General features: G+C 42.7%; 1 protein-coding gene across 1 annotated transcript in view; it reads right to left on the bottom strand.

The window, feature by feature from the left end:
* Positions 1–18,925, bottom strand: part of NINJ2 (ninjurin 2) — a 43,300-nt gene extending 24,375 nt beyond the window's left edge. The window contains exon 1 of the mRNA XM_065742606.1: positions 18,796–18,925. Coding sequence (XP_065598678.1) covers positions 18,796–18,828 — 33 coding nt within the window. The 5' untranslated portion in view covers positions 18,829–18,925. The remainder of the gene's footprint in view (positions 1–18,795) is intronic.
* Positions 18,926–24,612: the final 5,687 nt, after the last annotated feature.

The following is a 24,612-nucleotide window of genomic DNA, read 5'->3' as shown; positions in this document are numbered from 1 at the left end:
ATATATTTGACAGCTAAATGAGCAAGGAGCCCTGACTACCTGGTGTTTCTGGAAAGGTCACAAGCCTGTACTCTCTGGAATGTAGCGCTGAACTGACTGAGAAAGCACTGTGCTCTGGAAATGAAATCTCCATATGAAAGAAATGATTGCAGCTACCTGGAAAATGCACAGAAAGGACTTTTCTGGCAATTTGTTTTCCTTTGGAAATCCAGAATCCCTTAGAAAGATGCAGAAAGGCCATAATGAAACCTTGTAGTGGTGTTCAGTACAAATGGTTCTCATTCTGTTCACTTTCATTCTAAAGACAGCCAAATGGTTTCTGCCACTGCAACACAGGGCTAACCAAGTCACATGCCTTGCAGGTGTCTTTGAACATCCCTGAGTAAGATAAGTAGATGCTGCCCTACCACCATTTCCCCCCCACCAACTCTACCTACCACAGTCACCATCAGAGCGAGTTTTCAGACAACATGCAATCATATCTTGGCACTGAGTGACACTAGACTGCTGTAGTGTGAACCTTCGCTATGTATTGAAGATGTCACAACTAGCATGTTAACTATCTTCTGCATCCCTTCCTCAAAGTCAACAGGAGAAAGGTCACATGGAACTCCTCACTATGGGGACATGTTGCATGTTCCTCATTTACATACATCAGACCCTAGGCCTCCCCCTACTCTTGTTCTACATGCTGTGCATGTGCTGCCTTCTACCAGTGCCTCCAGGGTGATCACTCATCTCCTCTTACTCATATCCTTGTCCATGATGCTAAATATTGTTGAAAACTCTGATTTGTTCCAGCCTGTGTTTGTAATCCTTTTCTTGTAATTCTGCAGCTATATAGCGATTACTAAGAACTGGTAGACGAAAAGGAGTGAACAAACGTTTTCAAAGAAATATCAAAGCTATTTATGCAAATGAATGAGAGTGGGCATCAATTTCTTTATCCAAAACTGCTATCAAATCCAGGCTGAAAGGAATAGGGAGTGGTTCTGTGTGCAGCCAGGAGATGGACTCGATGATCTTTATGGGTTCCTTCCAACTCCGGTTATTCTATAAAAATAAAAAACTTGTATGTGGTGCTGAAGATGATGCTAATCCCACCTTACTTAACAGTACAGGATCAGAAGAAACGTTGCCTTAATCATGCTAAGCTGAGCTCCCATTCTGTGATCCCAGCCACTCAGAAGCACTATCAAAGTATAGGAGAAATTCAAGTTAAAACAGCAACACAAAGTGACAAGCGGTGAATCTGCTTTGTACCACGAGAGAGGAGTCCCCCTTTTGCAGAGTGGTGGCTGGCTTTGAAGAGTTCCAGACATCCTCGGGGTTATAGGTTGAGGTATTAAATGTAAATCTTGCCTTTCTTTCCAGCCTCTGAGGGTTTGGCTGAAACTGCTGTGTCCTTGCTATTTCACGCATCAGATAGTTAAACTGCTTCTCACACTGAGAGAAGTTTTAAATCAGCAATTTAAGAGCATAAAAGAAGAAAGGGTAATACCCATATTGTTCTTAATTAGCAAGCCACAGGTATTATGTATAACCAAATCAGAGCCTGGAGTGTGAATTTTGCAGGAGTTACAAAGTGATGATTAATCCTTAAATGAAGATTGCTCTCCTTGTCAGCAGAGGAAAGAGCTTTGCTAAACTACATTTGCTGAATCCTACTGGCCAGTGAAGACAAAAGCTGTTGTGTTATTAATGCATCGAAATTAATTATGTGAGTATAACTGGGTATCTTTGGCATGAGTACAGGGCTCAAGGGACCAGTCATGGTGCTGCCCTGTTTGTTACCATCACAGGCAATTATGAAAGAACTGCAGATCTAGACTTGCATAACTCAAAAGCAGTTCTGAGTAAATTTCCAGGTTAAGAGTAACAGAAATATTCCTTTCTCAAAAGCTGTAAAAGCTTTAGGACCCAGAAGGAATATGACCCACTTGTGGGGAATAAAAGAACAAAAAATAAGGGTTTAAGGAGATGTGATGAATGTTGTATAGATTAACAAGCTTTCACTTAGTTTGGTACAAGGTGGTGAAAGCTGGCATGGCACCAGCAACTGAAGAGGAGCTATAATAAAGAAAGGGTCAGACTTATTAGCAGGGCCTGCTGTGACAGGACAACAGAAAAAGGTTTCAAATTAAAAGAGGGGAGATATAGATTGGATACAAAGAAGTTTTTTATGATAAGAGTGGTAAGGCATTGGAAGAGGTTGCCCAGAGAGCTTGCCCCACTGTTCCCAGAGACACTCAAGGTCAGGCTGGATGGGGCTCTGAGCAACCTGATCCAGCTGTGGGTGTCCCTCTTTGCTGTAGGGGATGGACCAGATGGACCTTTAAGGGTTCCTTCCAACTGAAATTATTCTGTGATTCTGTGAATTGTGTCTTGGTCAAGCTCTGCAGTTAACTTAGGAACTACGAGTGCTTCTAACTTGCACAAGGCAGATAATATCTCAGATATGGAGACAGCTTCTCTTCTTCCCAGGAGTGTGAAAAGCACCTCTCTCAATAATCCCAGGGACCACAGCTGAAGAAACTTAATTAGGAAATGGCAAGCAACAACAGCCATCCTTGGTCCATGAGAATATCACCATAATACTCAGTGAGATTTTGTGTTTCCTGACCAGAAAGAAACTTTTTCAGAGCTGTCTGCAAACCTGGACACAGTCCAGCAGTTGAAGCACATTTAAACAGTGTGCCAAGCAGTGTGCTCTGTGTGTGTCAGATGTAAGCAATTTGCGATTGATGTGTGCAAATGCTTCTGTGCATATATGCATGCAAGCCAGAATTTAACATCATTTTTTTTTTTGAAAACTTGAATTCTGAGTTGCACTTTAAAGACAGTTTGTTCTTTCATATTAGAACAGGCTCTGCTTCTGAAAGGATACAGAGTGGAACTGTGAAGGTACACGTCTGAGCTCAGTAACAAGTGGAGGTAAGTGCTGGTGAGTTTTCTGCTGTGTTTTGAGGGCAGATGGCTGCATGAGAAATTCCACACCATTCTTTTAACACCACAAAAAAATTCTTTCTAATCTCTGACCATAACTCTGGGGTTGTTCAAAACCAAAATCTGAAAACACGATAACAGTTTACTTCTTCAGAATTGAGCTTCCAAATGCAGCTGTTGCAATGAATTTTTTAACTTTTAACCTGTGTCCAATGATAGCAGTTATACATGCTCATTTTCTGTCACCTCCATGCAGCAAGGGAGTGCTGAAAGGAGCACACAAATGCTCCAGTGGGGTGGCACTGAAGCTAATTCAAAGATTCTGGCAAGGTGCCCTTCAGGTCTGGGGCAAGAAAACTGGATGGAGAAAAAGGCAGAATTCTGCAGTGAAGCATGGTGGTTGGTGTGCTCCTGTCTGCTTTTGCTTAGTGATAGACACTGTTTTAAGCCACAGGCAAGATGTGGGTATGTCTGATAGTGAGTAAAGCATTACACAGCTCCCAGAGGCTGTGATGTCTGGCCATCACAGCATGATCAACCTATAAAAGCTATTCCAGCCATGTGTCATCAGTTCTCATTGCCTCTCCTCATTCTTTTGTGGTATTGCAGAGTAAAGCTCGAGAAGCCAATTTGTAGCTGTATTTGTAGCTGATACAATTTCTGAATTACAGCAATTATTCCGCTAATCCCCTTTCCAAATTGAATAAATTCTCTCAGAAAGTAGCTAGGGTAATCTATACAAAGGAAGTGAAACTACCATCAAGAAAGCATCTTCTGCAAGATGCTGGGGATTACACCTTGTAGCTACACTGATCTAAGAGCCCAAAGCAAATTGGAACTGCTACAAGTCTTGTGCTCCCTTCACTCTGTCTTTCATGAGACCCTGTTCTGAGACAATTCAGCTCATTAATCCAAACTAATTTATCAAAACAAAACATAAATTACTTCCTGCAACTCTAGAGAGCTGAATTGTTTGAGAGGGGTCTGTCCAGTGCCAGAACCAAGGGAAGGAGGAATGTGCCTGTGGGAGCGGGAGGTAAGGAGGGAGCAAGGGAGATGAAAGCTGAAGAACAGTGGGACTTGGCCTTTTTGGGAGTAGCAGGCTATGAGATCATCCTGATATCTAATCTTTCTCCTTGTTAGTCATTGCCTTGGATTGGGGGTGTCTTGACAAAAGATTTGTTGCTTTTGTTGTTAACCTTATGACATAAATGACGCATGTCTTGTTTCATGTAATTTCCTTCATGTGAACAGCCACCACAAATTCTGTGTCTCTTTGTGTTAGGGTCACAGCTGGTGGCTCCCCAACAGCATTTGCTGTCCAATGAGAAGTTAGGAATGTAATGAATGGGAAGTTAGGGCGATATATACTGTCAAAATGACTACGCAGAATAAGAAGCAATCGTTACAGGAAATATGCACTGAGAAACTCTGAGGAAGGGGATCACTTATCTCAAACTCTGTTCTTCTCTTATGGTAATTCAGGCAAGGTCAGTGCAGCAATATCTGAATGTATATTTGTGCTAAAAAGCCATAAGCAATCAAATAAAAGTGTCAGTACATGTCACTACTTGTATTTTCTGGACTGCTTATGTTGTGTTGCTTTTTCCTTGTCAACTAAACCTCTTTGGTTGGTAGAAACTGTGTTTCCACTGGGACTTTTGTCAGCTTAAGACCAGCAACATCTTCGTAGTATTGTAAATGACATACAGTCTGAGATTCACCAGTAGCCCAGCATGAAGCAGCAGCTTGTATTTTGTGAAAGGCAGCTGCACTGTGCAATGGTTCCCCAGAAGAGAGCCTAATGCTGCAAAGTGGGGGTTTGGGTCTGAAGCTTCTAGCACTTTGCAAATCATAGAATCACTGAATGGTTTGGGTTGGAAGGGGCCTTTAAGATCTCCTAGTTCCAACCCCTGTAGGCAGGTACACCTCCCTCTAGACCAGGTCGCTCAAAGCCCCCTCCAGCCCGGCCTTGAATGCTTCCAGGGAGGGAGGATGATATACACCAAACTTTTATTTCTAGACCTTAATATTTCATGTACATTTGAGTGGCTATAGTTATAGTCTGAAGTCCTAGAGTGGTCCCAGACAACATGTGTAAGGCTGCCAAGCAGGAATTGCAAGCACAATATATAGAATTTCACATTAGAGTCAAATAGACGTGCATGAATTCACCTAGCACTTTGTGTATTTGCACAACATAACTTTTGGTTACCTGGTTTGTGTACAGGTGCTCAGATGGTGTATGAGGAATGTCAGCAGTTGATTTAGTGAGAACATTAAAAAATAGGTTACTATGTCCATGCAAGTACACTACTATGAATGCTCTGTGCTTGCCTATACACATTAACTCTTTTCTTTCTGTACTCTCTAACATTCTGTACATGATAGCCTGTCTTCAAAATCAGTGAACCTGTGAAAATATCCACAGAGCATTAATTTCACTCACCCCTCCTGAAGGAGCTCATCTACCATTTACAGAAGCCTTTTGTGACCCTCAGATAAAACACTTCATCTGCAGTAAAATATTATCATTACTGTTGTTAGCCTCATGCTTTCAGAGGGTTTTATTGGAACCTGATGTCCTGCCAAAAGTAACACCCTGAGAATCTTTCAACAACTGTTCCTGGGTGTTCTGTATATTACTGCTGTTTTCTCATACACTGTCCCTGGGAATTTCATTCTCGGATTAGAAAAATGTCAGTTCTCTTCCTTCCATGGAGGGAAAAGAAAAAAAAAAAGAGAGAAAAAAACCCAACTCAAAACACACAAAGCACAGTAGCACAGTTGAGGCTTTATACTAAAATATTAGGCTAGTATTTTTTTCTGGTGACCTATTAGTCAGATTGTGCTTTTTTTTCTTGAATCCAGTGCAAAACAGGTTAAAATCTTAACTAAGATTGATGTGAAAGATCTTGTGGCGTTACACAAACATTTTGCAGAGCTGTGGATGGCCACTTAAAGGAAAAATGGAGGCAAATTGGACCCAGACATTCAGTCAGCAACTTTCAACCCTGCAGAGACAAAGAACCTTGAAGAACTAACTTTATAATGAGGAGCTAAAGTACAGCATAGCAGAAATTAAAGAGAGGCCCAAATCCCCTTAGTGACAATTGTGTTTTTCACAGATCTCCTGGGTGGATGTTGCTTTGAGAGACCTCTGGAAAGGGGTGTAGCAAATGAAGGCTTCCTAGGAGACCATATCGGGGAAGCAAAAGCCTCTGAGCCAGAATAAGAATGGGAGGAGACTGAAGCAGAATAACACTTTTTCTGACAGTTGAATGCCTAAATTCTGCAAATACAGTCATCTGAAAAGCACTCACATTCATCCACCGAAAGTACTCCACTTCTTCGAGTGGGAAGCAAACTTTTGCAGTAACTGGTTTCTTATGGCTCCTTTGTTAACTGCTTGTGGTGTTTACCCTGCAGTTTCTCACTTCAAGATGGCTGAGGGACAAAATAAGCGGGAACCACTGATGCAGAACAAATGCCCTGGATTTCAATCGGGTTCACTCAGTCTGCATTTTATACTGCAGTTGGACTCTTAAAAGAAGGCAGCCAAAAAGCTGTGTCGATATAAACTCCTGTATATCAGGATGGAAGAGTTAAGGAAAATAAGGAGAGAAGTAAGAGGAAAAGAAAAAAAATGGCTGGGCTGTTCGTGATGGACTAGAATGGATGCTTGTGTTTTGGAGTGCTGTGTTTGCTGTGATTGTCATTACTTGACACAGGCTCAGAGAGGCACCTCATACTGGTTCCCAGTTTTAGTTGTGTGCTAAAACATTTAGACACGTCTAGCACAAAGTAATGAAAGTGTATTGTCACTATACTTCATTCGCTTCCTTTCTTGGTTTCTGCCTCCCTCAGCAGAGCTCCATGTCATTGGATCAGATGGGCTTTACTGACAGTACAGTGTGCAGTGTCCCTGTGAAGGTGTTCTGCGGTGCTTTTCTCTGCGCTCACTACAGTCAGATTCCCTGCAAAACTGAAACAGATGCCATTATGCCTCTTACTGCTTATTCACAGTTTCTTATGTCCTGTCTGAGCAGCCTGATACCATATCCTCTTTCATGCTGATGCTGAGATGATCAGAGAAGATGAGTGAAATAAACATTTTTCCATCTATTACTATGATTATAATGATCAGGGACTATATTTACTTGACAGGAAGGCAAATATTCAGTGAAATCATTACAATTCTTCCTCTTAGTTCTCGCCCCTGGCACCAAACATTCCTGTTTTTGTTGGACATTTTGCAGAGGTTTTACCTGGTAATCTACTTTCTGAAGAAAGACTGCCTCAGAGAATACCTCTTCAGTCTTCAACCTTGAAGGCTTCCACTCAGCTGCACCTATTACATTTGAATGTAGTTATGAAGCCTTTCCTCTCCTTCCCTGCCCTTCCTACCTTAACTTCATACATCCTCCTAATACCTTAGCTCCTGCAGCAGTTAAGCACAGAATGTGAATTTCCCTCTGATCACAGGTAGCAACATGTTAGCGTTGACTGTGTACGTAGTACAGGTGCCTTGGGCGAAAGGCAGACCAAATGCTGCTTGGTAACAGATGCAATATTCCCACAGTTTTGGGCCCACAGGATATTATCTATAGTGCAACCAAGAGGAGTCATGAAGGCCTATCTGCCCTTCACAGTGCACTGGAAAAAAAAAAAGCAGACCTTCAAAGGACATAGACCTTCCCATGCAAAGATTGTGATCAGTAAATCACAGCCTTCCCTTAGTCTCTTTATTTCCTGGTCCTAAGACAAGCTTCCCACAGGTGTTGTTGCTCTTGTTTCTGCTTAATCTGCCTTACAACTATACCACTGGATGGACGATAACAAATGAAGAAGCAACTAATTGTGTGCAGGGCACTGATACATAATGTTCATGGAAATGGCTCACATAGCAAAAGCAATTACTCAGCTAGTTGCTGCCCCCTTATTTCTCAGAGCAAGTAAGGAGGATGGGGCTAGAGGCATTGTCTCCTGATGGAATGATAGCAGAATGCCATCGGGAACAGTATTCTCTCAGACTGCACCATCCAGGCCTGCAGCCATTTATATCCACAGTGTAGGGATTTATGAAGTCCATGGACACACACGGTTGGTTGTGCAGAGCTTGTGGTAAAGCTGAAAAGACGTATCAGTGTTATTTGCCCTTGCACTACTCTCTTAGGGTTTAGTTGGCTAAACTTTACTTTTTGTATGTCATTTGACAACATGTAATATGATAAAAAAATAAATAAAAGGGAGGAGGTCCTAAAAGCTGTGTTAGGGACACCAAAAACAAGTTCATATTGGGTAGGAAAAAACAGAGAGGTGAGCAAAGGAAGGAAAAAAAATGTTTTAGATAACAATAAATGTGATGTTATCACTTGGTGCCACAAAGGGATGGATGTATTTTTTAAGCAATTCTTTGCTGTCAGTGGCTGTAGAGACACCTTTCCCTGCATCTGGCCAAACATCTGAGTCAGTTACTCCCACAGGAGAGATAATGTCCTTGTTTGTACATTGTGCAAGTGGGGCAACAGGAAGCGCTTTAACATGACCCATTGGGCTCAGCCCCTGCCCCACCCCAGCTGTAAACACCTGAGTTCACCACATGCTGGCTCAAGTCTGAATCCTGAGCCCATTTTCCACCCAGGGATCCACAGGAGAGCTGCCATGTGGCCATGACCCAGGAAAATGACCACTCTAAGCCTCAGCTCAGTAACTGAGGTAGCGCAGAGGGGGCTGGAAGTGAATCAGAAATCTGCTTGACTAGATATTTCTAACCAAAAGCTAACTTAATTAGTAGCTGCCAAGAGCTGTTGCCACCTGGTATGGAGTTGCTTGAGCCTAGTCCTGAGTTCAAATCTCTGCGTACAGCTACAGATCTGCAGCATGCCCGCAATGCCATCCACATCAGAGCTGCCATTAGTTATCTTTTTTTCTCCACGGTCTCAGCAGAATAATTGAGTATTAGATAGGCTGAGATTAAACATTCCTCTTGTTACGCTTAGTTGCTCATGCTAGGATGAAGCAGGGAGCTGTATTTTCTCTGATTTCTGGAGGTTTAGACTTTCAGATGTCAGTTCTCTCTATCCCCATATTTTGCTCACTAGCATGCATAATCTGTCATTCGTAGACTCTGAGCTTTGGCTGAATTTTCACCTGTCTCCCCAGGAAGGAAATAGGCCTCTGAGTTCTTCACCAGTTTTCCTTCTTTCTTCCCATGGTTATGCCAAGTTGTGAGCTTTGCAGGACCCTGGCCTTTCTTAAATCACAGGCATGAAAGAAGAAAAGTGATATCCTTGCACAACCAAAGCAACTCAAACCAAGACAAGCTCCAGCTTTTCCTGCTGCGCTGCCAAGCACCACACCCGGCTGGAGCTTTTTACTGGGCCAATTCTCCTGGCTGCAGGGCAGGAGGAGGGGACAGGCCTCTAATCAAGGACAAGACTCACCTTATTCCTGATTTTTTTTTCCCCTCCTTCATGATTTGCTTCTTACATTAAGGTGTTGGGTTTTTTATCTTATTTTTTTCTTTTTTTTTTTTTCTGGAATACTGAGTTTTTTGCCTCCTCTGAGCATTTACTAGTATTTTAGTTTTGATAATCAGGTATCTCATTCCCCTAGGATTTGTATAGCTGTCCCTGGCTATGAGTAGTTTTCTCCCTTGAAATCTGTCACACTCTCATTTGAGGAGGACGGAAGAGGGGCTTTTATTGCGCGGGTGGATTTTGCCCATCCCTCTCTGGATCTGAATAGGCCAGCATTATTTCACAAGTGCTAAATCCACTCACAATGGTTTTTAACGCTGAGCTGCTGAGCCAGCTGAACAGCAAACACCAGAGGGGAAACCACATTTCGTGAGCACTTCAGATTCCTTCAGACCCTACGTGGAGCCATTAAGAATAAAGTAAAAGCCCTTTGACACAGCTCCCTTAGGCAACTTTTTCACAGCTACATGCCAAAAAATGGGGACTGGCTAAAGATTTGGTCCTAGATCAGCTCCCAGGAGTCTAGTACACGGAGATGAAAATGGAGCTCAAATCTGTTTGTATTAAAAGAGGGAAAAACAGCAGCGTATTATATTTTCTTGTCACATATTAATTCTATGCTGGATGTCTCTCTGATAACTATGGATTGCCAGTCAAGGTATTGCCAAAGGCTAAACATGAGAAAAAGAAGTTGTGTAGGAGTGGTTTTAGTTGTATTTCTGTTTGTATATGTGTTCCTTACTTATAATTTAGAAAGAATCTAGATTGCATATCTCATGATCTTCCCAAATCATTCCAGAATAACTAGATCTTCAGCTAAGATGACCAGTCAAGGAAAATCCAAGAATGGGAATAATTATCGCATTGTAATAATATGGATGAGGGCCTATGTAAAGAATCTGCCATTTCTATCTCTGTCCAGACTCAAGACAAAAGAGGACTTAATTTTTCCTTGGAAGGAGACATAATTGCATGTTCCCTAAACAAGTAATTTCACAATGCTGTGATTTATCTTAGATACTTAGTGATGGAGGTTTTTTAGTCCAGACAGTCTTGATAGAATGATTACCTTGAGTAGTTGCATTGAGGGAGCAATAGTAATTGATGGTGGTGGTAAGGATGAACCTCCTGTCATATAGTGCTCTAGTTTCAGTCAGTAAAAAAGTACAGCCACAGCCTGAAGTCACAAAGGGGCGTTAAGAAATGTTTAATCTTGAAACAGCTGAAAAAGGGTTCAAACTTAAAGTAGAATAGTAGTATCAAGAACACATGTTCATCCTGAGTCATAATTTATGTTTAATTTAATTTAGTTTGCTTCACTTTTGCTTTGGTGCTTGCTTCTTACATCAACATGGCTGAACATGACTTTAACTCCACCAAAAAAAGAGATGCAAACACAGCTGTGTGCCTGGGCTTTTGAAAGCTTGTCAGCAAAGTCTGTTTCCAACTGATGCTGAAGTTACAGCAGGGTGGGAATTGTGTTTGCTCTGTTATTGGCAGCTTCAGTTAATGTTTTGCTTTACATTGTGTGAAGTAACAAGGTGGTCTCTGATGACTAAATGCAACAACTTTTAACAATTCCTCAAAAAATAGTGGATATTAGGACTTCAGCAAGTCAGAATGAGAGATGGAACAACAGACCACTCTGCTGCATGGCAGTTCACCTGTTCAGTCAAACAGAGACAATCCGTTCTTCCTTTCTGCTTCTGTCAGTTTCTGTATGCCTGTCCTTGGGTACACCAGTGGTCACTCTGCCTTCACTTGCCAGTCTGTAAAATAGGCAAGAAAATGCTTGTTTCTTCATACGCGGGCAGGGAAGTTAAGTCCACTGATACTTACAAAATGCCTGGAAAATTAGGGGCAGTGAGGTTGGCTCTCACACAACTTCTGTGGAGTATTTCAGTGTTTATATTTTCTACAGATATGTACTTTCAGAAAAACACATGTTACAGTAGAATGGTTGACTGCTCTTTGACTCTTTTCAGACTGGTAGGAGAAGTTATTTTTTACATATAACTAAGGTCTGTGGTGAACTTGGGTTTTTCCTCCTTCCCCCCAAAAATATTACTTTGAGTTGTGTGGCTACAAAGGGAAAAGTTCTGCAAATATGCATAAATATTTGCAACAATTATAAAGAAAAAGAAAAGAGCCTGAACAATCCACAAACCAGCACAGCATCTCGTTTTTGTGTTCTCATTTCTCTAAAGTAGCTGGTAGGATTCCCCCAGAATTTCCAGCGCTTGCTGAACCTTGACCCAAGAAGCTTCATGAGAAATTTCTTCCCTATGGGTTATTTTGGATTGAAAGTTCTAAGATCCCAAGTAGAAAGGTTTTCACAGCTATAATTATAGAAACACACCACTGATTTGTGTAATTTGATAAGGAATTATAATTTGCCTTCTTCAAGTGTGTGTGTCAAGGTGTATGGTGATGTGAATCTTGCAGCATCTGCAGTTGGGCTCTTCCATCATTCTGGTGTTCAATTCAAGTTTGTGTTACCTGTTTACATACCCAAAGCAATCCAGATTTAAGTAGCGTTCAGTTTTTGGAGCTGGTTTCTTGTACTCCCTTTTCTCAGAGAGTTTTATAAACATTTGACTCACAAGCCAGGGATGGGGAAATGGCAGTGAAAATACCCACATGCTGTTTCATATTTGGAGAAGTTCATGCTTCTGTGTGGGTGTTACTGTATACATGCAGCGTCACCCATTGCAGGCTGCCAGAAGAGAGGCATGACACACGAATATGGATTTTTCAGGAAGGGATGAAAAATGGTAGCTTGGGCTGAAGGCTTCTATTTTTACTGGCTAAATGAGAAGAAGACCTGTACCTGTTCATTCCAGTGAGGATGAACAGAGAAGGAGAAGTATGATTCAGCTATCAGACACAGGATGGAATGAGGCCAAACGAGGCAACATTTTTTTTTTTTACAAGAGATGTGAAAAGGGATTGATTTAGCAGGGGATTCATACTGTAGGGGGCTCAGTGGGAGGCTTTGATGTTGACCAACAAGGAAAACCATTCGTTACCATTACCATAACCAGGCCATGGATTACCACTAAATAAAAGTGGTCCACTCCCTGTGCGCTTAAAGATTAAGATCTACAGGTTGCCAAGTGTGGGGTATGCTTGTCTGTGTAGAACAGATGGGGCCCTTAAAGGACTGATGAGGGGAAAATGGTGGGATGAGAAGGAAGGGGGATGCTCAAGGGTGGCTTCCATCCTCCAAATGGGGTGCACCAGTGATGGTTCACTGCTACCTTTGGCAGAGCATAGGGCCTCCACCACACAAAGACCCATGTATCCCTCAGCCTCTGGCATGGTGCAGGCACCATCTTGTCACCCTCTGAACTGCTTTATGTCCTTCCTGTACCCCCTAGGAGGCCCACACTTCCCATGCCTGCTCCCTCACTCCTACCATGCTTCAGTTGTATGGTATTTGTAAATAGACAGAAATATATTATTAATATAATAATATCTGAATCCTACCCTATCCCTAAACCCAGTGTAAGAACTGTTTCTGACAGCAGTCCCTCATACTCTCCTGCAAGAGGGCACTGCATGACCGTTGTTTCCGTAAGAGCAGACTTACCAAGTGGTTAGTCCAGCTAATTCACTACTTGATATGTGTTCTATCAACATCCCTTGACCTTCTCTACCTTTACATGCAGAGTTTCAGTGTGGACATGGTTTGCCAGCATGAGATCGAACTCCCTTTTTCACTACAACACTGCTACTTATCTTTCCCCCACCCCTCAAGAAGGTGGAGTGCCAGGGACCAGTTCAGCCTCCAGTGTGTAAGGCCACTGATTTCTGTGGGGTCAATCTAAGGGCATTTTTGACTGTACATGTACCCCATTTTCACCAGGTACCCTGAAATCTATGGTAGGTTCAGTTCTTCAAGATGAGAAAACACCTTCACTATGTTTGGAACAGGCATAAATGAATGTTCTAAGTGGGAAGTCTGTATTCAGTTAGAGCTGGTGGGAGGAATGTACAGGGGAGAGGAGAAATGCCACGTCTGGCTAGAGAACAAAGGAGCAGTTAGTACTGGCTGTAAGAAAAATCTCCTTAGTGTCCTGTTGTCATGCCGTCTGTCCACTAGTGCCAGAGTTGCAGGTCTCTAGAACCATCACGGACTTTGCATGTCACTGCCACTGTTAAATGAAGAGCATAGGATCATTCTCACTCCTAAGTGTGACACCATATTTCACATCTGCCTTCTGACTGACTAGGCATGTTGAATCATCACCTCAGCATCTAGCTAGCCCTATAAAGGCTTTAGTCTCAAGCAACAGTCTGAAATCTTACAGTCTGAGTGACATCCACTAGTGAGAGCAATCACCGTTACAGTTTGGACATTCCCTGCTCCTGGCTTGGGCTACACTCAGTCTTGGACCTTCAACTAACTGATCTGAAACAAGAGGCAGCTTCTGCTGAGAGGAGAGAACCTGCTCCCTCCCTGTACTCTCCTGGCCACACAGTCCTAACCCTGCTGGTTGTTGGCGCTTGCCTGATCCTTCCAGGAACCAGTTCAGCACAGAGGAACAGAAGCTCTGGCAAAGAATGATGAGTTTTCTCCTTGTTTAACTCTCTGAATCAGCTTTACCCGGGTCAAATGAGTGACACAGGAGACAGAATGCACCCAGGGAGTGGGAAGCAGGCTCCTGCTGGGAGGGCTGTGGCAGCTGGACTAGTGTTGTTAAAAACGTGGTGAAATAAGTTCTCAGATGCTTGATGACTGAGTTGCACACACTGCAGGAGTGACTCTGGAGCACTTGAGCTTATCTTTCTGAAAGGTGCTCTCTCACTGCAGACTGTTGTCCAAAGGCAAATACGTGGGTTGTCCCAGAACCCAAACAACACTACTGAAGTCCACTGGGGCAGGGACACTGCTTGGCTGGGGCTGTTGTATTGCCATCATTCTAGGAAATTGCTAAATGAGGGTAAAGGTCCTCCAGCACTAGAAAGCACAAGCTGGCTGTATCTGCAGAAGCAGGCAAATATGTGCCCGAGCCAGGAACTTGTAAGCACGTCACAGCCTCGAGGCACACGCTAAAGCCATAAACAAAAATGCAAAACCAGAAGTCTAAGACATTTGCTGCTTTCCGTCTTCAAGCCTAGGCTGAAAGTGGGATGTGGGAGGTGGGTTTTACGGCGCTAAGTGGGACTTTCCAATTGTTTTGTGGGCATTTTGGAAAAGTCCCCACTACAGTCAGGCCTACAGCTAACTCTATTCATCTGCCTGTTTCAAATCTTCCTGCTGCTGACCTGGTCAAAAACTCAGCACTAGAAGTAAATTATCCAAGGATTTAACCCCCCCTTTTTGTCTTCCTCCTTTCAAGATGCTTGTAAACCTGTCTTTCTTTCTGCAGATGTATGTAGCATTGCAAGTATTTGCCAAACAGCCTCTGCCAAAAAAATTCAGCACGGGGGCTCTTTCCCAGAATGATTATTTTATCTGTTTACTCTTTTTACTTTTGATGTATGAATGATTCCCTACATGGTGATGTATTATTTCTGCTTCTCATCCCAGAGGATCGTAATCTTTTTTAAACCAAGGAGTAAGAAGCTATAAAAAGAAAGAAAGAAGCGGCGTGCACGGTGTAGTCCCTTTTGCAATATGAATATGGATGGCATTCATCCAGTGCACATCCTTTAAACGCCCACTTACACAGAACACAGCATTCATTCATGAATTAGAAAATATTAAGATACAGACCTAACAAGAGCCATTTAGATTCGGCCCCAGCCTCTGCTCCATTTTGCAGTATTCATCTGGGGCTCTGACGTAGCTGTGGCAGCAGTGTGTGAGTGTTACTGACTTCAGCTGTCTGCAGACCTTCCCCAGGTTGCTGTGGTGGGAGGGGTAGAGCGGATGTCGTCTCAGTTGCTCCCATTCAAAGCCTGGTACATTAGCTTAAATCACTAGTGAAACAAGGTTGTGTTAAGATGCCAAATCGTGAACTGCAGCAGCTGAGGCACACGGCTGGACAGATTGAATGGGCCTTTTGCTGCTGAAAAGAACAGACCTGTATAGCCTGCTCCTCCTCCCTGTCCCCTCTCCCCTCCCCCTGTGAATCAGGAGAAGAGGTGGGAGTTAGGGGAACTTATATCATGAACAATTGCAGATAAATGAACCAGAATGTGACTATCAAAGCCAAGCTACTATTCTAACTTGCAAACCTTTATATGCTGAAGGAAAAAGAACCTGGCGATAGGACCTTGTGGGCTGTTTTCTTTGTTTCTCTCTCAAATGTGTTTTTTCTATTTCAGAACGCTCTGTTGTTATATCTCATCATGTTACTGCTCTGCCTGCATGCTTGCTTGTCAGTGGCAGATGTTTGATAGGGGAAGGTGAAACTTTTGCTTGGAAACCACAAATAGAAATGTCTGGTAAGAAATATGTATAACTAAAATTAATTCACGTTCAAGTTTCATCTTTTAATAGGTGAACAAATATTTTTAATTAAAAGATTTTAAGTTTTATCTTAGCATTTGGCTAGCTGCTGCAGATCTGATGAAGCTGTTCCACCTTCATGTGCCTGTTTTTGTCCTTTCAGTGACCCGCTGTGTAATTTGAGGTTCTGACAGTCCTCCTAGAAGTCAGGACTGAAAAAGAGAATCCTTTGAAACATACTGAGCAAGAAAATGTTTGTTTTCGAGAAAGTGGATTAATGGCAAATACTTCTTACTGGTAAAAACCTGTCCTAGGTCTCACTGATGGACAATTGGCATACATCTTCTCTAATTGCAGCCTGGTCAGTAACTTGAGTTATTGCCTGTAAGGTGCTGAGGAGAGTATTTATTTTTATCCTGCCATTGGTCATGGGATTTGAAAGTATCTTTTTTAACTTGCAGAACTGTAAATATTGTGTTGATCATAGCATCCTCCTGACCTCTTCTCAAAGCTTGCTCCAATATTTGGCTTTCTGACCTGCTCCAGGAGCTGGCAAATTCCGCAGGCTGACACCACCCTGGGGAGGGAGTGTCTCTTGCCAGGGAGATTTTCAATTTTGCTGAGAGAGCTTTTGTTTCTCATCTTTTAGGATGAGCAAAAATATTGGGAACCAATTGGTTGTCCTTAGAGCCATCTAAAATCTTGATCACCTCTCCTAGCTCTCTCCTGTGCTGGGTTAGAGGCTCATGTTATTTCCGTTCTCGTCTCCTGTCAAACTTATTTGTCCAAATGTGTAAGATGTTTCTAGGTTTTATCCCAGCCAATATTCCTGCCTGTTCCTGTCACTCCATCCCAGAGCTCCTGAAGAAGGAGTGAATCAGGAGTCACCTCCCTACAGCATACTGTACGCATTCCCACAGCTGGAAGTGTCCTGAAAGACACCTGCTCTGCATTCAGTGCCCTGAGCAGGGCTCAACAGAAGCTTTTAAATGGACTTTCTACTGAAAGACTTCTTCCTCTCTCCACTGATTCTTTTAACTCACACTTCTAAAATCACAACACACCAGAACCTTCTGTTTGCTTCAGCAGAGCAGTTGTGCAGTGTACTTTCCCTACCTTGCCAGGACTGTGTAATTCCTGATCATAAGTATGCACTTATCTCTGTTTGGTACTTTCTGGTGGCTTCATAAAGTCACTTTAAGCTGTCACAAAGAAAATCTCAGTACTTTTCTTGTGTCATCCTATGTAGAGATGGATAGAAACACTCATAGAACCATAGAATCACTAAGGTTGGACAGACCACTAAAATAATCTACTTCAGCACCAGCCCATCCCCATCATGCCCACTGACCACGTCCCTCTGCATCACAGCCACACAGTTCTTGACCACCTCTGGCAACGGTGACTCCACCACCTCCCTGGGCAGCCTCCACCTCTTCCTGCTCTAGGAACAGATACATATACTCTTTTCAATTTTGTAACTCAAGGAAACTTTGTCCTTCTGTTCTTATTTACTTTTCTGAGTGTTGTCAAGTCTACTTTTGGCTGATAGTACTGAGAATCACTTTTGGCTCTTCATAACCTCACGATGGAATGGCAGAGAAAAGTCTGACTGTGGAAAAATCTAAAATCCAGATTTTTCAGCAGTTTCTGAGCATTTTAATCTGTGAAGTTGATTTTTTTTTCATCCATGGATAGTGCTAAAAATCCAGTGTAGACCTGAAGCTGTTGGTTGTGTGGGAGGATTTATTATACAAAGATTTAATTTTATTTTTTATTTAGCATAATCTTTTATCCTCTTTGTCCTCTGTCCCCAGTTCCTGGCTTAGTGATGGCTTTATTATTCCCTAGGAAAGTTTATCCTCTTTCTTCCTGAGTGCTAAACAGAATGTATTTTCACCAACTGTCAAAGGTACCTCTGCATATTACTCAGTGATGGTGACTCTGTCCCTGTACATAGCTGTTCCAAGGTATTATAAAGCTGCTCTGCACCTCATACCTCTGGGGGAGGTCCTGCAGGACCAGTGAACCACTGCCCTTCTTTCTAGCCCACTGATCCAGCTCTGGGATGATGGCCTTGATTATTCCCAATGTAAACTTTACATTTTAGTCTCTTTGATGTGGACCAAAGAATTAAAAAATGAGCCACCAGGTGGATTTCCCCACTTTTAATTCTGAGAACAGTTAAATCTGTTACAACAGAAAAATCAGCTGCAAAAATTTGGACCCTTCTGCCAACCTCCCCCGGGCTGGAAGCTGCACCCCAGGCAATGCTTCACACTCTGCCCTTCTCCAGCATTCTCCCAAGCACAGATTTGGGCTTGAACTTCAGATGGATGTTTATGATCTGGGGTTTTGATTCCATTTCATCTCTAAAGTTTCTTTTTCCAAAGCCTTGGGCAGTTGCCCTTTCCTAGAACACATGCTGAGCGCAAGAAACACCCTTCTTAAAAAACACAAATACTCAGAAGAGGAACGCGGAGAACTGAAAGGGCTTTATCAAGAAGTGTTGTTTCTCTGCAAACCCTACATAGGAAACCCTGGCCTCTGCACTCCCGCAGCATTTGCTGTATTTATTTCTTCTCCTTCCCTCCAGATTGGGAACACTTTTCTGCCAAACAGAGCAAGGCTTTGTGAGATGAGGAATGGCTCGGAGTTTTGCAGCTTGTAAAGTATGTGCTGCCTCCTTCTGAGAGCTGACGCTCCCTTCTGCCCCTGCTGCCCCCCAGTGCAGCCCTTCTTAGCAATTCCCCTCTTCTTGCCCTCTTTCAGGAAGAAGCTCTTAACTCCTGGAGGAACAGGGGCAGAGCTAGTTTCACTTCAAAGGAGAGTAGAGGCGAAAAGCAGCAAGTGAAACTAGCTGCCGGAACAGAGAACAGAGTGATAGAAAGGGTGGATGTATCCCCTGGAGCAGAGATCTTCCCTCCCGTTTCTCCCTCCCCAGCCGCTTCCCCGAGATGGACTCACTTGCAGGTTGATGCTCTCCCGTTCCGAGGCCATCCTGCTGCCCCCAGCTCCCTTCCCTGCAGACCTCACGAGGAGCGGGGCACTCTGCAGTCCCGGAGACTCTCCTTGCTGGACCAGGCCGCTCAGCTGCTGGAACAGACCCACTATTCATCGGCTGCAGCCGGCCGCCCGCCTTGGCATCAGCTGGGGGCTGAGAGAGGGGGTGGCAGCCAATGCTGCATTGTCCAAGCAGCGCGTGGAACAAGCGTCCCTCTTAGACTTTCCATGACAGTCGTGCTCATGACGTGTCCGTGCTACCTCTCGGAGCCCAGCTGAGCCTCATGAGCTCACTTGGGCTGGGACGACAGGGTTGCAGCCAGTGTACCAAGTGGTTCCTGGCATGGGCTGCGCGGCTCCCCAGCTCAACCCAGCTCATCAGCACGCGGCTGAGAGGGCAGATGAAGAACTAACGGGTAAAGAGATTAGGTACAGAAAGTTTTGCCTGCTAGCTGCTGCCGCAGCAAAGATATTGTTACGGCTGAGGTAAAATTTCCACTTCGCTCTGTTTATAGTCACTTCTCATTGCTCTCCCTAGCCAAAATGCTCTTCTTTTTCCCTCCCCGACACTTTTTCTAACTTCAATTTGATATGGCTGATCCTGGCTGAAATCAAATTCTGCTTTTTACTTAAGTGAAAAACAGCTACAAATGACAACCGGAATGGAAATGTATGAAGTCAGAATCAAATCACAATGTAGGAAAATAAGTTTCTATTAGGTAGAATGCTTAGGCAGAAAAATAAATGCAATTCTCTAGATACCAGAGTAATTCTGTTGTTTTGTACCACCTGTAAATCACATCAGCTCCTTTGGCTTTTTGAAGGACAGCTTCTCTAGTCACAGTAGCATGAAAAATGTAAGTAATATATGCTGATTAAACAGTTCAACCACATGCATGTCCTAGTGCTCCAGCCTTATAAAAAGTGCTGACAACTCTGTCAGTAGGTGATCCTGTTGCATTGATGCTTCCTAGCAAAAGGCCTGGTTTTGCAGTGATAATACCAGTGCTTAGTACTGCAAGTTCATTTCAAAGTGCTGATGAATTTAGTCCCCCTGCATTTCTCTCAAATAGTTTTTCTTTTTTTTCCTTGCAGATGTATGAGCTGAAGCAGTGAGATATATCTAGTGAGCAAGCTAATACCATGCAGGAAACAGGATGAGGACCTGCCTCATCTGACCTTTAGGCTGTGGCTCTGCAGCAGCTTGAGCCCACCTTGGCCAGGGATGCTTCAGCCTTGCCCAGCTCTCACCCTTCAGCTCTGGTTCACCCTCGGACTGAAATCAGACAGCTGGGAGCTGACCCAGCCACACACATACCTGGGGCAAGGAAAGGGACAGAGACACATAGTTCCTATGGAGAAAGGCTTCTGCTACTGCCCAATTATATTTCACTACACTACATGTCTATGTGGAATTGATCAAGCTTACTTTCACTGGGGAGCAATTTATTTTGAGAGATCCTACTCCCTTAAGTCTGTTGGGCCATGTGGAAAGCCTACATCCCTGGCTATTCTGACTTACAAAATAAGATAAAGCAACAGCAGTTCTTCTGGACAGGTGAGACAGAATTGTCATTTGGGCGCAATCTGGGCCCCTGTCCAACAGCTAGACAATCTAAACCAACTTTTCTTCTAAAGTAAATGACAGAAGCGACAACAAATGGCTTCTGTATTCTTGCTTCTGTTTGTTTTGATAATGCAGTCAGCTTTTAGATTTAATTTTGTCTTCTGAAAGACACAAAAGACTTTGGTTCACTTAAAGGATACACTCTGCTTATGTGAATTTAAGTGTGGCTGATTCTGTAATCACAATGAAAGCCACCTTCACCTTCTTACTCTTGAATGAGAGGCTATGCCTTGTTGTTAGTGAAAAGCTTGTTTAAATGGAAAACAAAAGTGAGGGGCTACTCCTTACTCCTTTTCAGCACCTGTTAGCTTTTTTTTTTTCTTTATTGAAAAGTGCATTTAATCCAAAACATAGGTAACTACCTGCTGATGTTGCTGTCCTGATGGGAGTCTAAGTGCTAACTAAAAACTCACTGTAAGTACACTGTTGCAGAGATGAAAATATAGATATTTACCTGTTTTCATTTACTTTTCTTAGCATAGTCTAAAAAAATATAGTTGATGAGTTTATAAATAAGATATTGTTTATTAATAGATAATTTGCACTGGATGTGCCCACTGTGTTTGTTGAGGCCACTCCTGGGAGTCACGAGGAGTTCATGCTGTGCAGGTTTTTTGTGAGCACATCTCCAAAAAATGACCCGTGAAGTCTGGCCAAAGTTTTTGAATCCCTTCACATGTCACAGGCTTAAAAACAAGTCCAAAATAGTTTTTGGTGGTCAGACAGGAATGAAGTATCCATCTCTTTACTTGATAGATAAACAAAAATCAGTAGTGAGGTAATTTTGGACGAGGCTGCTTGATATGTAAGAATGTACCTTTTTAAACTATTTTTCTTCGTACTTCATATTCTAAATGCTATGCTACTTTTTTTTTATATTATTTTATTTTATTTTTATTTCCTCATGCTCTCCAGAGAGGTATTGCAAGAGCAATAATCTTGTGCAGTGTCCTCAAACTACCTACAGAAATCAGTCACAGCTTACAGTAACTCTTGTGTCCTTCACTTCTGTCAAACTAGATTCCCAATTCCCTCTCCCAAGATAGCATGAAGGAGTTTTTCTGCAAAGCATGTTAGTAGTAATGGCTGTAACAACCACCCTTTGAGTATCTGGAGCCAAACACATTAGAAAGAGAAGACTTCACACAAAAACATTCTTCTTGGAAGTTATTTGTATATTATCACTAACAGCAAAGCTCAGAACTGGAAAATGTGAGGGAGGTAGGTTTATTTCAACTCAAATTGGAATAGCATACTAAGAAAGAATGCCTCCGTGAACACAGATATAAATAAGATTTTCTTGTTCCTAAATTTGATGACAAAGAATTAATTATCTTTCTAGTAATTGTTACAGTGCAAGAACACATCAGTGTAATGGTTCAAAGATTAAAGTATAGAAAATGCAACACTACTCCTAAAAGAGATTGTGACTTGAGTGACAGCACTCACTAGTTTTAGGCTTAATGATGCCTGCTCTTCTGTGTTTGTCCACAAGATAAGTGGGAGACCTCCAAAACTGGACTGTTTTTTGTTCGGTTAGAGTCTTTGGTGATATGTACAAGAGATGAATGGAGAAAGAGCAATGTTCCTTGAAAGGAGGGTGGGGAGCAGTTGGGGCATGACAAAGAACAAGTATATGATTTCCCTTGCAAGTTCAGCCCACACTAGCTGAGAGCAGAGGGAAAGCACTGCAGAACAGCCATGTTCCCCTGGGAGGGAACATTCATGGTAAAGTTGCTCATTACCACGCCCGTCATCCTTCCTCCCATATGCCAGCCAAACTGCTTGTGCAGCCACCCAAGAAACCAGACAGAAGAATTTATTCCAGATGGAAAAATATATATATATTTGGCCATTTTTTTGGCTGGGATCGAATCTCTGACCTGGTTCTGCACATAACTGCACAAACACTTATGCTGGCAATAGCAAGGGTGCCCAGTGGGGAATGGAAAATGCTGCTGGGAGTGGAGAAGGGTGGGGACAAGCCGGTTCAAGCAGCATTGCTGCTGGATGTGTAACCATGGCATAGCAGTGCTGGTGCCATCAATGGGGCTGGCTGATGCAGAGGGAATGTGGGAAGAAGAGCTGCAGTTCTCAAGCCTCAGCACTGGCCTGCAGAGACTGCTGGCAGCAGAAACTTGTGCTGCCCAAAGATTGATATGAGGATTTCTCTACTACATCACTCTCAGATTTCTTGTGGTGCTTAGGAGAGAACCATAACCAAGACCACAAGAGTTCCTGTAGGACAACTACACTTCTAGCCAAGCAAATAACAGGGCAACTTTACTTCTTATCCCTTCCCAGGCCTTGATTTTGTGTTGTAAAAGTGGCTGTATTTTGTCTTTGAGACAAGCTCTCTCCAGCCTATGATTTTGGGCCACCTCTTCACTTTATCAAGAAAAGAGGATCCTCACTATCTGTTATGGGTGCGTATCATCTGAAAAGAGCTTGATTTGTTTAGCTTTACAGAATGAAAAACAAGAGGGACTCTGATGCCATCTTCTAAGATGGAAATTCTCAGAGAGATGGGAGAACAGCGTTAGCACAGGAACTAATCAATAATCTGGCCAATAAAAATTGATAGCTTAAAAATTATAAGGTTCTTGGCTGCCTAAGTGAAGATAAGCCAGCCAGCAAGAGTATTCAGGACAGGCAACTAAACCAGCATGGAGATGGAGATCACTTGGCCTACTGAGGGGATTACCTGGTATTGTAGAATCACAGAACCATAGAATGACAATGATTTATTTTTTTTTTTAAATTGTAGTATATTCAGAAGTATTCTTCCCATTGTCTTTCAATGAATGGTAAGGTTCTAGCTCCTAGCTGGCAGGGCTAGCATCACCTCTAACAGGAGAGAACCACAGAGCATAGTTGGAAATGTAACAACTATAAGGAAGGTTCTGGAGACTGAGAACACAAAAATGCAAGCATATTTTTAAAATTCTCCCAAAGGGGTAATAAATGAATATGTACTTATCCAATGAATCATTAAATTATAAGAAAGCAACAGCAGCTCAGTGGTGCTTGTCCCATTAGCACAGATGTTGCCCCAGCCTGCTCCAAAATCATTCCAGCTGTGGAGATTTCCAAGGCGTCTCATCCAAGTGCCTCAGTATCACGACCCTTACAGCTAGAAATGGTTTTGCTAAAGCCCAACTTAATAGATAAATAAATCAGCCTTGCTACAGTTTTAGCCTGTTAACTCTTATCCTCTCCATGTGGGAGAGAAAAGATTATTTCCTTCCTTTTTGTTGTGGTGGTTTACATTTTTGAGGACTGTTATCATGTCTTTTTTCAGCCTTCTCTGTATTTAAGGAAACAAAAATTCTTCTGCTGTTTCCTCAGAGATTATATATCATAGATCACCAAGTGTTCTTGTTGCTCTCTGAACTTTTGTCAATTGAACAATTGGAGAGCTTTGAGCTGTTGGCAGCCTGCATTTGTTTAGCACAGGTGAAAACAGTCATAGTGATGCAAGGGAGAGAAATAATAGTGGAATAATCTTTGTATTTGGTCTGATAATAGGAGTCTAGGGTACAGACTGAAACTTTTGAAGGATCCAACTAAGAGTAAATTTTCTGTCTGTCCTTAAGAGAAAATCAGTAATTCCAGTGATTCCATTCAGACAGGATGTGTGCTAGACAAGGAGGATTCTTACAGCACTCTCCAAATTTTTAAAATGTTGTGGTAAGCCACTATCAGAAAGGGAGAATAGATTGAAGGTGGATTGGGCTGCAGGGAGCCCAAGGTCACCTCCTGACCACCACCTGAAGGTCACGTAGCTAAGTGGCTACTGATAATTCCCAGAAGTCCTAGCAGCTGGGGCTTGCTTTGGCACTCAAAAGAATAATTTGGAGTGGTGAAACTGTAATTCAGCTTGGGGAGAAGTTCTTGAGTCCTGAACGCTGATTTGTGGATGTGAGGCTGTTGGCATTTATCTTCTTTAGAGATCAACTGCTATTGCAAAGGTAACTTAAGACCACTAATTAACAACAGGTCTCACAGAAGAAGGCAACACTTCAGTATATAACCTCTCTGTGCAGCACCTCAGCCACGGCCTACAGAAATTACTGGTTGATTCACATTCTCTTTTCATCTCATTAGTTCAAGACGGGCCAATCCCTGAAACTTCTTCAGCAGTGGTGGGTCAG

Source organism: Cyrtonyx montezumae, unplaced genomic scaffold, assembly GCF_038088225.1.
Source record: "Cyrtonyx montezumae isolate F1298 unplaced genomic scaffold, pur_monq_1.0 scaffold_3, whole genome shotgun sequence".
NCBI lineage: Eukaryota > Metazoa > Chordata > Aves > Galliformes > Odontophoridae > Cyrtonyx > Cyrtonyx montezumae.
The sequence above is the reverse complement of the archived record's forward strand: the minus strand, read 5'-3'. Positions and strand labels throughout refer to the sequence as shown.